At 42.6% G+C, this 13160-nt stretch overlaps 1 protein-coding gene across 1 annotated transcript; it reads right to left on the bottom strand.

Moving 5' to 3' along the window:
* Positions 1-2583: 2583 nt before the first annotated feature.
* LOC139443930 (NPC intracellular cholesterol transporter 2-like) lies at positions 2584-7387 on the bottom strand. The gene is made up of 4 exons (XM_071224818.1): positions 7246-7387; positions 5744-5851; positions 4499-4668; positions 2584-2785 (listed from the first exon to the last, which is right to left on the bottom strand). The coding sequence occupies exons 1-4, from the start codon at positions 7319-7321 to the stop codon at positions 2699-2701; spliced, it is 441 nt and encodes a 146-aa protein (XP_071080919.1). The 5' UTR covers positions 7322-7387; the 3' UTR covers positions 2584-2698.
* Between the last annotated feature and the right edge of the window lie 5773 nt (positions 7388-13160).

Genomic DNA, 13160 nt, shown 5'->3' with positions numbered 1-13160 from the left:
GACCATCGATCAGATCGCGAGGTGGAATCTGATTGGTCAATAGGAGGCATAGAAGGGACGTAACTCGTAATAGCCACTGAGTGCGCTTCGATCGAGCCTGGAAATTCCAGTCCAGTTCGGCAAAGGTGGAAACTGGACATTTAGAGTCAGTTTACTCCCTTGCTTCGTGAAGATACAACAAATTAGAAAGGACTATCTTTATTTTCCCAGAAATTATTTGAGGCAAGTGGATTTTAAGATCAGGTGGATCAAATATATTTCTTGAGTTATTGAAATCTCAGAAAAGAACGAAGTTCAGTCATGTCAAAAGTTGATTTGGCCGCTTTATAAATCACAATTCCACGCGACAAACTTAGGAAAGACTTGATTCCTTCATCCATGGGACATTTGTCGTTAAAAGTGTTGCCAATAGGTTATGTCACATCTCTATCTTCAAGGGTTCAGGGTAATCAGGACAATCAAAAATAAAAGCAATTACCACCCAAGTTTACTGAGAACACAATATATGAGATTCTGGACTTCTCTCTGAAATTGGGAGACAGGTCGTTTAGGCAAAAGTTGGCCTCCCAGAGGAACAAATATGCTGCATGCTGATCTATGTCTTTATGCGTATGAACCAGCATTTCTGCCCGTTCTGGCAAAATCAAAACATGGGAACTTAAGCTTCAGGTAAAGATGAGTTTATATTATTCAATAATTGTCCAAAAGCGGATTCCCTTCCACTAATTCATTCATCAGAACTAGAAATAAGAGACCAGGGAGACCGCCTCGTCTGTTACATATTTAGATCATTGCATGAAGACAGGTTACCACAAGACGGCACAAGATGGGATGACTTCAACTTTCCCTTCATGTCAATCAATATTCCAGCAGCTCCTGCCTTTGGTGTCTACATTTCACAACTTTTGAGGGGGCATGGGTCGTCCAGTCGTCTAAGGCGCCGCGATTCGCTGTGCAGAGTTGCGTCCCTTGGGCACGCCAGAAACCTATGATTGTAGGTTCGAATCCCGGTTCGCCCTGATTATGTTTCTAGGTTTGTCAGCACCATACCCGTGCTCGTGGGTTTCACCGAAGTGGTTAACGTCTGAGACCTTCATCACTCCGGGCTTTCCTCCCACAATTAGCTGACACGCCGCGATATAACTGGAATACTGTTATAAGATGCGTTAAACCCAACTCACTCACTCACAACTTTTGAAGTACAATCGAGCACGCCCTTTCTGCATACACTTCAATGAGCATTACACGACTCTTGCTCAAAAGATGTTTGAACAGTGTTACAGTTTGAAAACGTTTTGTTGCAGTCATGCGAAGGATATTTTCAAACTTGACGCATCAGGTGATCAAAATTATGTCCGATACTGTTCCCTGTTTTGACTTGTACCACATGTTCCCCTGTTTGTTCAGGTGAAGAATTACCTTGCCTTTGCATGTGTTTCTTGAGACAGGATACGCACACCTGGTATCATCACTAATGCATAGTAATTAATAATCACATACTTATGATATGAATCATTACTGACGCTTGCTTTTAGAAGATATATATATGATCATGGCAATGTCGCTCAAACAAACAGGGGGCGGTCGGGTAGCCTAGTGGTTAAAGCGTTCGCTCGTCACGCCGAAGACCCGGGTTCGATTCCCGACATGGGTACAATGTGTGAAGCCCATTTCTGGTGTCCCCCGCCGTGATATTGCTGGAATATTGCTAAAAGCGGCGTAAAACCATACTCACTCACTCAAACAAACAGTGCCCTTGCATTTATCCTGGCTTGTCATCGTTTTTGAGTCAGGGTATGACATGGCCGGGGTCGAAACGCCGACCTTCCGATCTTGGGGTAGACGCTCTATCCACTTGACCAAGGGGGTGGTCCCTATGTCATTATAGGTGAGTTAAACTTCACCGGTTTGGTTTTTGCGTGGTGTCAGCGTTGTCTTCCATCGTAAATCATACTGTGAAGACAACACTGTCAAAACGTACTGTTCACATCATCATCTTGTACAAGTTTGTTTCTTTGTTGTTCAACGCCGCACTCAGCAATATTCAAGCTATATGACAGTGGTCTGTAAATAATCGAGACTGGACCAGGCAATCCATTGATTGACATCACGAGCATCGATCCACGCAATTTGGATACGATGACATACATCAGCCAAGTCAGCGAGCCTGACCACCCGATTCCGTTAGTCGCCTCTTACGACAAGCATAGTCGCCTTTTGCGGCAAGCATGGGTTGCTGAAGACCTATTCTACCCCGGATCTTCATGATCAACGGGTCATGGTACGCCAAAGGGCGAAACTCTGCCAAGTAAATTATGGAGAATTTACCAATGTCATGTGTTCGTTTGTTACTTAATAATAATGCTATATGACGGCAAGCATGGGTTGCGGAGTCTTGTACATGTACACATCACTTACAAGGTCACCACAAATTGATTATTTGCTCGTCGCAATACCACAGCAATGTCCAGGCGATGAACACCAGGTACATACTTCGGAATCGAACCCTCGACGCTACAAGCGAACGATCAAACGGCAATATTCTAACTAGGTCGAATATCAACGCAAAACACAAGACAGCGGTAACAGTTTAGTATTTCGACAACAAACCAAACTTAACAATCTCTTCAAGAATGGAATCAGACACAAATTCCTATATAAATACAACATGCTAAAACGTGACGTATATTGCACATGCTCAATCGGTGATTTCCGCCGGAACCTCGAAGCAGATGAAGTCCTGTCCGGATTGGTCTTGAATCTCCCACTTGACCACCAGGCGGATCTGAAAAACGTGGCATCCAGTCAGAGTGCTGATTTAAAAGAAAAACAATTTTGCAACAAATGGCATTAGGGCATTCCAGAGTCACGATTACATTGTATTTTCAAAATTCTTAATGACATCACTTTACATTCTGTCAACATTCTTGGAATAGGAAGCAGTCTGAATGTCAACCCTTCACAACAACACATGGGTAGTGTAGATTTATGATACTTGATGTCGTGTGAATGTTTCCACTGCGGAGTTTTGTTTGTTTAACGCTGCATGCAGCAATATTTCAGCTGTATGACGGCAGGGCTGTCTGGACCAGACAATCCAGTGATTGACACCATGAGCATCGATGCACGCAACTGGTATACGAGGACATGCATCAACCAAGTCAGCGAGCCTGACCACCCGATCCCGTAAGTCGCCTCTTACGACAAGCAGAGTCGCTTTTAACGGCAAGCATGTGTTGCTGAAGACCTATTCTACCCCGGATCTTCACGGATCACCACGGATCACCACGGGTCACCACGGGTCACGGGAGTAAGTGAGTGTGGTTTACGCCACTCTTAGCAATATTCCAGCAAAATCACGGTGGTGGCAACAGAAATGGGCTTCACACATCGTGCCCAGGTTAGGAATCGAACCTGGGCATTCGGCGTGACGAGAAACGCTTTAACCACAAGGCTACCAGACCGCCCCTTTTACTGAGGAGAGGTCAGTGAGTGAAAAGGTTTTAACGTGGTACAGCAACGTTTCAACAGAGAATTTTGGGGTCTTTACCATCAGTTCACCCAACTGGAAGCTGTACACAGTTGTCTTTGTCACAATGAGTGAGTTATGTTTAGACCGCTTCCATATCACGACGGGGGGTCAGAAATAATAAGCACCGCACATGGTTTACACGCGGAAGGCTCAATTCAGGCAAGGATGGCCCAATTTCGAGTGTCACATTTCGCAAATTCATACCCGGCAGCCATTTTGACCACTCGATCCTCATCACAGTGGCAACCTACAGCAAGTGCACAACACAACCCCACCCCAATAATGAATAACAAGGTCACACCGATTTCAGTGAAATGTATCATGTGAGATAGGGTCATTCCATTTCAACGTGTCTGTTTCTGTATAGCAGGTCTAAGTGTGCGTTTCAGTGTTTAAATTATAGATTCCACGTGAATGTTTTGGTAGTTTCAGGCCAAAACTATTTCAGCTGTAATTATCACAGCAGTGAGTGAGTGAGTGAGTGAGTTGGGTTTAACGCCGCTTTTTACATTATTCCAGTCATATCACGGCGTGTCAGCTAAATGTGGGAGAAAGCCGAAGTGACGCATGTCTCAGACCTTTACCACTTCGGTGAAACACACGAGCACGGGTATGGTGCTGACAAACCTAGAAACATAATCAGGGCGAACCGGGATTCGAACCAACAATCATAGGTTTCTGGCGTGTCCAAGGGACGCAGCGCCTGAGACGACTGGGCCACCCGTGCCCCCGGTCAGAGAATGACCAGGACAGGTAAGGTGAAACCATGGACCCTAAATATAATCGTATTAAGTGTCCATGGTGAAACTAATCTCTTCGCATAAGCAACGTCCCACGTTGTCGGGGAACATGGCATAACCAGTCAAGTCACCTCACCACCTGACCCCCCATGAACGACAGGCATAACATACTTGGGACATGTTCCGACCCGAATTCCCCACAGGGCTGTTTTGCCGAAGACATTACCTTAGGAAAGACCTCCCGAACGAATATGGAATTTGTGTAGGTGACTTCCGATCCGCTGTCAACGGGGCAGGTCATGTCTTGGCAGGCGTCCGGCTGGTTGATGGGGAAGGGCGTGTTGATGCCGTCGATAATGCCATGGACAACGGTCTTAGCCTCCGTCAACTTGGCATCTGTGCACACAAGAGACAGTTCCTATAAGACTGGAATGTTGTACACATGTAGCCGTTTTAGAAACTCAAAGCTAAAGAAAAGATTATTATTGACATTATATTTTAATTAATCGTGTTTTGGAAAGAGGTATACTTGCGTTATTTCATATTTCAAAAAAGGTAACAGCAGATTTTCCAAAAATATCATTCTACACGCTATTGTATATCTTATGCCTCAATTGAGTTTGAATGGCTTTTAACGCACTGAGTTCATTAACGACTCAGCTTAACGGGCCTGGTATGACATTATAATACAGAGAACAATCAGTCTCAACTAACTGCCGAAATAGATTCCATTGGGCGTAAAAGGCAAAAACAATGGTGAAGATTAAGCTGTGTTTGTTTTTTATTAACGCCGCACAGTCCAGCTATATGACCGCGGTCTGCAAATAATCGAGTCTGAACCAGACAATCTAGTGATCGATGTCATGAGCATCGATCTACGCAAAGGGACACGATGACATGCATCAGCCAAGTCAGCGAGCCTGACCACCCGATCCCGTTAGTCGCCTCTTACGAAAAGCATGGTCGCCTTTTACGGCAAGCATGGGTTGCTGAAGACCTATTCTACCCCGGATCTTCATGATCAACGGGTCATGGCACGCCAAAGGGCGCAACTCTGCCAAGTAAATTATGGAGAATTTACCAATGTCGTGTGTTTGTTTGTTACTTAATAATAATGCTATATGACGGCGGTCTGTAAATAATCGAGTCTAGACCCGACAATCCAGTGATTTGCATCTTGCATATACATATATGCTGTATCAGACCGACACCTCGTCCCAAAAATAGGTTGTCTTATTTAAAAATATATATCTACAAAATATAAAAATAATAATATCCAAATGGAGCCCAGAACAAGCCTTAATTTCGGACTCAGCCGAGAGCCGAGGCAATGTAGACTTGCTAAATCATTCTAGACTTGAGTTGGACTCCTTTTTTAATTTATTCTCTAGGGTCTGGCAGTCAGACTAATGGTGTATATGAAAGGACGGGAGTTGGGTGGTTCGTTCAGATCCATTAAATGTCACAGTACTCGCTGTCATGGTGATGGAGACGGTGACGTTCTTGCCCTTGGGGAACTGGCAAGGGAAGGAGGGACATGGCCTGATGTCAAGGGTGTCGATCTTGCCGCTTACAGAACCTGCAACATACAGAAAATACAAGAATATGTAAACTGACGAATAGTACAATCATCCTCATGAACGACTTTCCGTATTAGAAACAGCCCACTGGCCTCGAGATAAATATGCGATGATGATTAATATGATAATAAAATAAATAAATAAACAAAGAAATAATAATATGATAATTTATTATACCAAATTTAAACAAAACTTTTATAACAAGATAAATTAATAAGTAACAAAATACATAAATAACAAAAAAATAATTTAAAAACCAGACACACACATTATGCTTATTTGGAGCAGTATACATGCCCTGAGGCGTGTTCATGGCGGCAAAATGTTATTAATGAATCAGTGCACACAGTCAGCTTCCCGGGGAGCACACTTCACGCGACAGATGGTCTGGGAGTTTTATCATAAAGTACATCATCATCTAACATCAAGTAGCATGCAACATACACACCCGACGATAAACACAACATTCAACCATGAAGACATAAACACCCAGAGTATGGTAAATGATATGAGTGAGAGAGTTAAAATTTAACGTCGCATCGGCATTATTTCAGCCATATAGCGACGTAAATGATATGAACACAGGTTTAATAACGATGTTAAACAATTCACACTAAATGATATTTTAATCCACATCACGGTATACAAGTGTTTCGTGTTCCATTGTCAGGGGCGGTTCCAGGATCTAAAAAAGGGAGGTCCACTTAGGCCATTTGTAACTTTAATGGGTGTGTTGCGCGCGCGCGTGTGTGTGTGTGTTGGGGGGGGGGGGGGGGGGGGGGGGGGATCCCTATCAGACGGTAAGTAATATATATTCAGGTACCGCCATTACTACTGAACAACGATACTATGGCCTCTCATACAGAACAGCTGGTGGAGAACGTCGGACGGAGGGAATACGGTCATCACGCGAGTGTACCATAATATGATGACGTCACGCTCATACACGCCCAATCAACGAGATATTTCTCTATTACTAAACATTGATACACAAACTAGTGAAACATTTTCTCAGGTAAGTCATGCTTCAAATGCTACCTGGATTCGGGCAGCTGATCCCTAACCTTAAGTAAAAATGATTTATGACGCTTCTAGTCAGGGGTTATGGTTTTTTTCAAAATCGAGGCAGGTGTTCTGGGACGAAGTTTTAACCAAACGAGTTTGTTATCAATAAACATATACTATGATTGAAATGTTTATTTCCAATACATCCTTATCTAAGTATTTTATAGCTAAACTCCATTCTGTTATAGTCTGAAATAACACGATTCAATTATTATAGAGAAATTACATATTTTACATCTCCGCTCGTAACGTGTTAGATGGAGATATGAGTTACCAACGATCAAATCGCGTTCTAAGTCCTATATAGCTTGTATACAAACAGTCTCACCACAATCCTTGAAGTCTTTTACTTCAGCTGCAATAGCCACATACACAGCTACACTCAACACGAAAATTCGAATCATGTTGGATGAATAAAACGGAATAAATCACACAAGCTGTCTGTCTTGTCCACCTGCCAGTTCAATTCAGCCACGCGCACGAGCGCTCACGAGTGTCATACCAATCGGTGCATCTACCACAAGTAGGGAGGGGTGATGGGTCATGGGTCGTTCAAGATCCCGATTTCGCAAAAGGTCCATATAATCTATAAGTACCATTGTTTAAATTCTATCACTCATAGCCGACCATGTTTCATAGTAACTGACACAAATTCTTTGTTCATTTTGGTGTGTCTATGATAGTAGTATATTGACTTCCCTAAGTGTTACAATGAACTCGTCCAGTCTCGTGCGACAGCGGGACAGAATGGACGTCAAAGGTCTAAACATCCTGAATTACACATTGACCTTTATTTCAAGACCAGTGTGTAATTCAGGATGTTACGAACTTTGACATCCATCCGTACACAACGAGGGTGGATGACTTGCTAAATGTTATGAGCTCTGCTTACAATAATTGTTGGGTTGACTTAGGTGTGTTGAGGTCAATAGGAGATCAAGGCACATACCCTGTAAGACTTTAAGATGTTAATATGTAATGACAGTTCATAAAAAGACAAAGTGTGTATGGGGGGTGGGGGGCTCTACCCTTGGTCTCGTTTCAGACAGCTAATATATGACAAGCGTCAAACAGAGACATTGTGTGTAATAAGGATACACATGAAGATCGTCAAATTTGAATTTACTTAAAATGTGGTACTTGATCGACTTCAAGTACACTTGCCTGGGACTTGCCGCCGCGGCGTAGCGGATAGAGCGTCTGCCCCAGGAGCGGAAGGTCGATGGTTCGCTTCCCTGGCTGCGTTATACCTTAAATCGTTAAAAGATGGTACTTATTGTTACCCTGTCTGGCATTATTGGGATAAAAGAACTGGTCGGATCGAAGTCGGTATACTGTGTCTGAGTGGGCTATCCATACTTCACTGCACTATAAAACCAGCATTAGTCCGGACTAGTACAAGCACACACTACCCGTGAAGATACGGGGTCTTCCGCAACCCATGCTTGCCGTAAAAGGCGACTGGGCTTGTCGTAAGAGGCGACTAACGGGATCAGGTGGTCAGGCTCGCTGACTAGGTTGATGCATGTCATCGCATCCAAATTGCGTAGATCGATGCTCACGATGTCAATCACTGGATTGTCTGGTTCAGACTCGATTATTTACAGGCCGCCGTCATATAGCTGGAATATTGCTGAGTGTGGCGTTAAACAACACACAAACAAGCATACACACGCACGCACGCACGCACGCACGCGCACGCGCCCATGCATGCAAACACGGCGCTATATATGTCACTTATGTTGAACGCGACATTAAACCCTATTTCACTTAACCTGCTCGGGCTCCCTTCTTGTTTGAGGGGTGGAATACGGTATCATTTAACTTAACGGTGTGTGTACCGTGAACACTTTGAAACAAATGTTTATTTTCGGCTTTTACTTTATAATACAATCGTAATTGAAAATAAATATATCCAATACTTCCCCTCTTACCCTCTCCATACATACGTTATAAACTGAGGGGCAAAAGAAAGTATACAGTTTGTTTTTGTTGTGTAATTAAAAGTTGAAAGAAATGGTTAATTTTGCGTAAACATAAATGAAGTCTGGGAAAAGAAATGAATTGCAAGCATATGACCCCTACCAAATATTGTAAATTTGCACCGACAAAAATCACATTTATTGATTGTCAAGGTTAAGGTGTCTAAAAGCCCTACCATGCAGCAGTTGTGTATTGTGCGAAACATTTTTTTAAAGTTTCTAAAAATGTAAAATCTAATAATGATTTAAGAAATAATGCCATTTTAAAGTATTAATTTAGTGCTGACTAAGCACATTTATTTTGTTTTTATATGATATCGGTAACTTAACATATTTTCAATTGAAAATCAAACGTATGATAAAATCAACTGAGAGGTAAAGTTTCTTTTGCCCCACTGTTTATTAAACAATATTTCACCTGTCGAAATATGTATGTAGCCCATGAAATCGCGCGGGTCTATAGTATTCTTTACATACCACAATCATTGTAGTCCTTGACGATATCGGCCGTTGCTGATGTCGCCGCAAGAACGAGGATGACACACCGCAACATCTGCAATATCAGAAGGTAAATCCATACATGCATCATCGCCAATGTTAACTTACTATGCATGGTTTTTATAATTGGTTGTGTATATAGCTTTCGGTCGTGTTTTAGAGGTACACATTGAGCGTACAATCTCATCGCTGCTTTTTATGCAAAAACAAGACGTACTTATTTGAGCCATCTTAAGTATCACAGGGTCTTTCTAATATTAGTCCAAATGTCACGAGTTACGTCAAATCAAGACGTTGTAGTGGTGATGTAACATGTGGGGCGTGTGCAGAAACTCGTTCATTCATTTAGTCCATGTGTTGCTTGCAGTCTTCGGGTACCGGTCGATGACTTCCTTTAACATAATTTAGAAAAAATGTCTTTTTCTCTAAATGTCAGACAGGCAGACAAACATTAAAACACAACCTTCAATAGTGTCCCCGTCCCAGCTCTTCTCGGGATTACATGAGTGAGTGAATCTGGTTTAACGTCGCTTTGAACACTATTTGGGTTATAACACAGCATGTCAGCTTAATGTGGGAAGAAATCCCGAAGTGATGCAGGTCTAGTTTGAATTTTACAGTTTTGTAAAATCCACAAGCAGGGTTATTTTGCTGACAAACCCACAGAAATATAATGGCAATGCGAATCTGGGTTTGAAACCCACGGGCATGGGTTTTCTGGCAAGACCTGCGACGCCATAGGCAACGTGGCCACACCTGCGCCCCGACAATACATGGCTTACCTTTCAGGTTGGAGAAGAGGAGCGAGAAATAAACTGTCTCGAGCTGACAGACTATATAATAAAACAGCGAGTGTGATCTGGGTTTGTGGATATCGACGCAATGGCAACAGCTGTTATATCATCGTTTTAATAATGTCGTGGTTACTCATTTTCTACCTGTGTCAATTAGCACTGGTTTTATTAACCTACGTTGTGTGTATATGCACATGCTGAACAATTTGTGGCCATATTAACTTTCCCAGCAGCAGACGCTCAACAAAATAATTTGATTTTCAGAATATCACATTTTATTAACAAGTACTATGGTTGCTTAGCAAAGACAATGTGGTGTGTGTCCGCCTGAGGGTGTATTTACGGTAGTGGTGTATACAAATCTCTGTGGGAATAAAGGTAATAGAATTTGGACACGCCCTGAGGGGGGTTCTTGATATAAGTTGGTGACTTTCCAGAATGTTTGACGTCAGTATTTATCAAAATAATTAATACCCCGTTCACATGCACAACATTTACTAACGTGAGTAATAAAAAAAAGAAACGCACAGGTGGTATGTAGCTCATTGAACCTGACTACACAAAACATCCAGGATATAAATTGGATATATGTTATTGGCAAATGTTGGTGGCCTGATATTCGACAAACGGTGCGTCAAAACAGAATTCCGCAGGCCAGTATTCGTACACTTATCCAGTCAGTGGCTAGTAGGGGCGGTCGGGTAGCCCAGTGGTTAAAGCGATCGCTCGTCACGCCGAAGACCCGGGTTCGATTCCCGACATAGGTACAATGTGTGAAGCCCATTTCTGGTGTCCACCGCAGTGATATTGCTGGAATATTGCTCAAAGCGGCGTAAAACCGTACTTACTCACTCACTCAGTGGCCAGGAGATGCAGAGGCGTGATTGCTGCCCGGGGCGGTCACACGAGAAACGAGTTCAGCGCAAGCTTGTGGCCTTATGTGACATGACAATGAACAGTTTTCAATGCCTTTATTCAACGACAACATGTGACTATCGAGCTCCAAAATTTCATATTTGTATCTAAGATATTTTATTAAATATATCGACTTTATTAGGTACAATAAATTTACTAAAAATCTACCTGTGCGTTTCTTTTTTGGAGAGCGTACGTGCGTATATGTAAATTTACTATGCGTTCACATGAAAAGCATCTTAGGTGTGTAAATAAAGTATGTAAATTGTGTAAGGCACACATATTCGTAGTCTGTTTACGACTTTCAACACAAAACAGGTTGTTTTCCAATCAAAGTTTTATGAGAAGAGAGTTTCTTCAGCGAAGCAACATGTGTTTGATTTAATTTGTACACAAAGTTTTGACTCCTTGAAACCAAAAGAAAACACCGTCCGCTCAACTCTGTATATACGCATAAAAATTGGCAACTGTTGACAATTTGCTTGGTGTTAGCCATCTTCCCGAGGCAAGAGAGTTAACTGACTTAAAAAGTCCAGTTTCCACCCTTGCCGAACTAGGCTGGAATTCCTGGGCTCGATCATAGCGCCACCAGTGGCTGTTACGAGTTTAGTCCCTTCTATGCCTCTCCTATGGACCAATCAGATTCCACCTCTCGTATCACTTGCATTTGCTTCAAACAAAATGGCGGCGCCCAAACAAGACAATCGACAATCAAAATCTATATTGTGAGAAAACGAGTCTTACATCGCGAAATGCATCAAATCAGGTGAGTATCTTGATTAAAAACTTGAAAAGATATGGAAAATATCTGTTGACAACAAGTTGGCGGTGCACATGCTGTGCAAATCCTGCAATCGACCGAAATATGCATGACAGTTTACGAACCGGATTTCGATTTCGGTGCGCGATTTTGATTGGACTATGCACAGACTCGTTAGTCCAGCCAAAATGTAACTCCATAATACCAGCCTAGTTCGGCAAGGGTGGAAACTGGACTTTTATAGTCAGTTAACTCCCTTGCCTCGGGAAAGATGGGTGTTGGCAAAAGAATATATATTAATTAGATCATCCTTTTACGTTGACATAAACGTTTACATTGCAACATATACACACAGTGCAAATTTACATTTATATTTGCACCTGCTCCAGACATGATGCACATTTGCTCCTGGTGTAAATATGCACACATAAGTAAACGCATTCACATGACAAGTATACTCACGTATGTATTGCTACACACGTGTACACACATATGTATAGAGGCGCATGTGAACGGGGTAAGACTACTTGTGGTATTGAAATGTGATGAACTTATTTCTTTGTATGGAATATCAGTACTGATCTATACGTTCCCAGATTTCCCAAACAAATATGTTTACAAATTAAATTTCACGGTTCACAACAAATACCTGATCCCACACAAACGACACACATGAAGCGCACGTACAATCTGTCAAACGCTGTGAGTCTGACCACAGGAGTCGAAAGTTCTGATTGACATAATGAGCGAGTGAGTTGGGTTTAACGCCGCTTTTAACAGTATTCCAGTTATATCACGGCGTGCCAGCTTAATGTGGGAGGAAAGCCCGAAGTGATGCAGGTCTTAGACGTTTACCACTTCGGTGAAACCCACGAGCACGGGTATGGTGCTGACAAACCTAGAAACATAATCGGGGCGAACCGGGATTCGAACCCACAATCATAGGTTTCTGGCCTGCCCAAAGTACGCAACTCTGCACAGCGAATCGCGGCGCCTTAGACGACTGGGCCACCCGTACCCCCGATTGATGACTGATGTAAAATAGGGTGTGACGTCGCGTTTAAAAGTTTATTATATTGTGTGTGCGCACGTGCGTGTGTGTGCTAATGCGGTTTCATGGTGCTAGCCTACTGACATATCATGCCAGCCCGTGAGTTATTCCCTTGATTTCGAGCGTCAGGCGAGGGAACAACAAGTGTCATCTTTCAACGTCACTTTTGGTATGAAGCGGCCAGGGGATCGAACCACCGACCATTCGCTCTGTGTACTAAATAAAATGTATGGGTTTTCTTGC

The sequence above is a fragment of the Haliotis cracherodii genome, unplaced genomic scaffold, assembly GCF_022045235.1.
Source record: "Haliotis cracherodii isolate W230 unplaced genomic scaffold, xgHalCrac1.p SCAF_5, whole genome shotgun sequence".
Lineage (NCBI taxonomy): Eukaryota > Metazoa > Mollusca > Gastropoda > Lepetellida > Haliotidae > Haliotis > Haliotis cracherodii.
Note: the sequence above shows the minus strand (reverse complement) of the source record. Positions and strands in the feature narration are given on the sequence as shown.

What these genes read in the sequence shown, in the direction of transcription:
- LOC139443930 (XM_071224818.1), bottom strand. Translation starts at nt 7,321, where the DNA reads ATGATTCGAATTTTCGTGTTGAGTGTAGCTGTGTATGTGGCTATTGCA. An exon ending in CTCCATCACCATGACAGCGA is followed by an intron (nt 4,669 to 5,743) that starts GTACTGTGACAT and finishes TTGTGTGCACAG; the next exon opens with ATGCCAAGTTGACGGAGGCT. An exon ending in TTCGGGAGGTCTTTCCTAAG is followed by an intron (nt 2,786 to 4,498) that starts GTAATGTCTTCG and finishes CACGTTTTTCAG; the next exon opens with ATCCGCCTGGTGGTCAAGTG.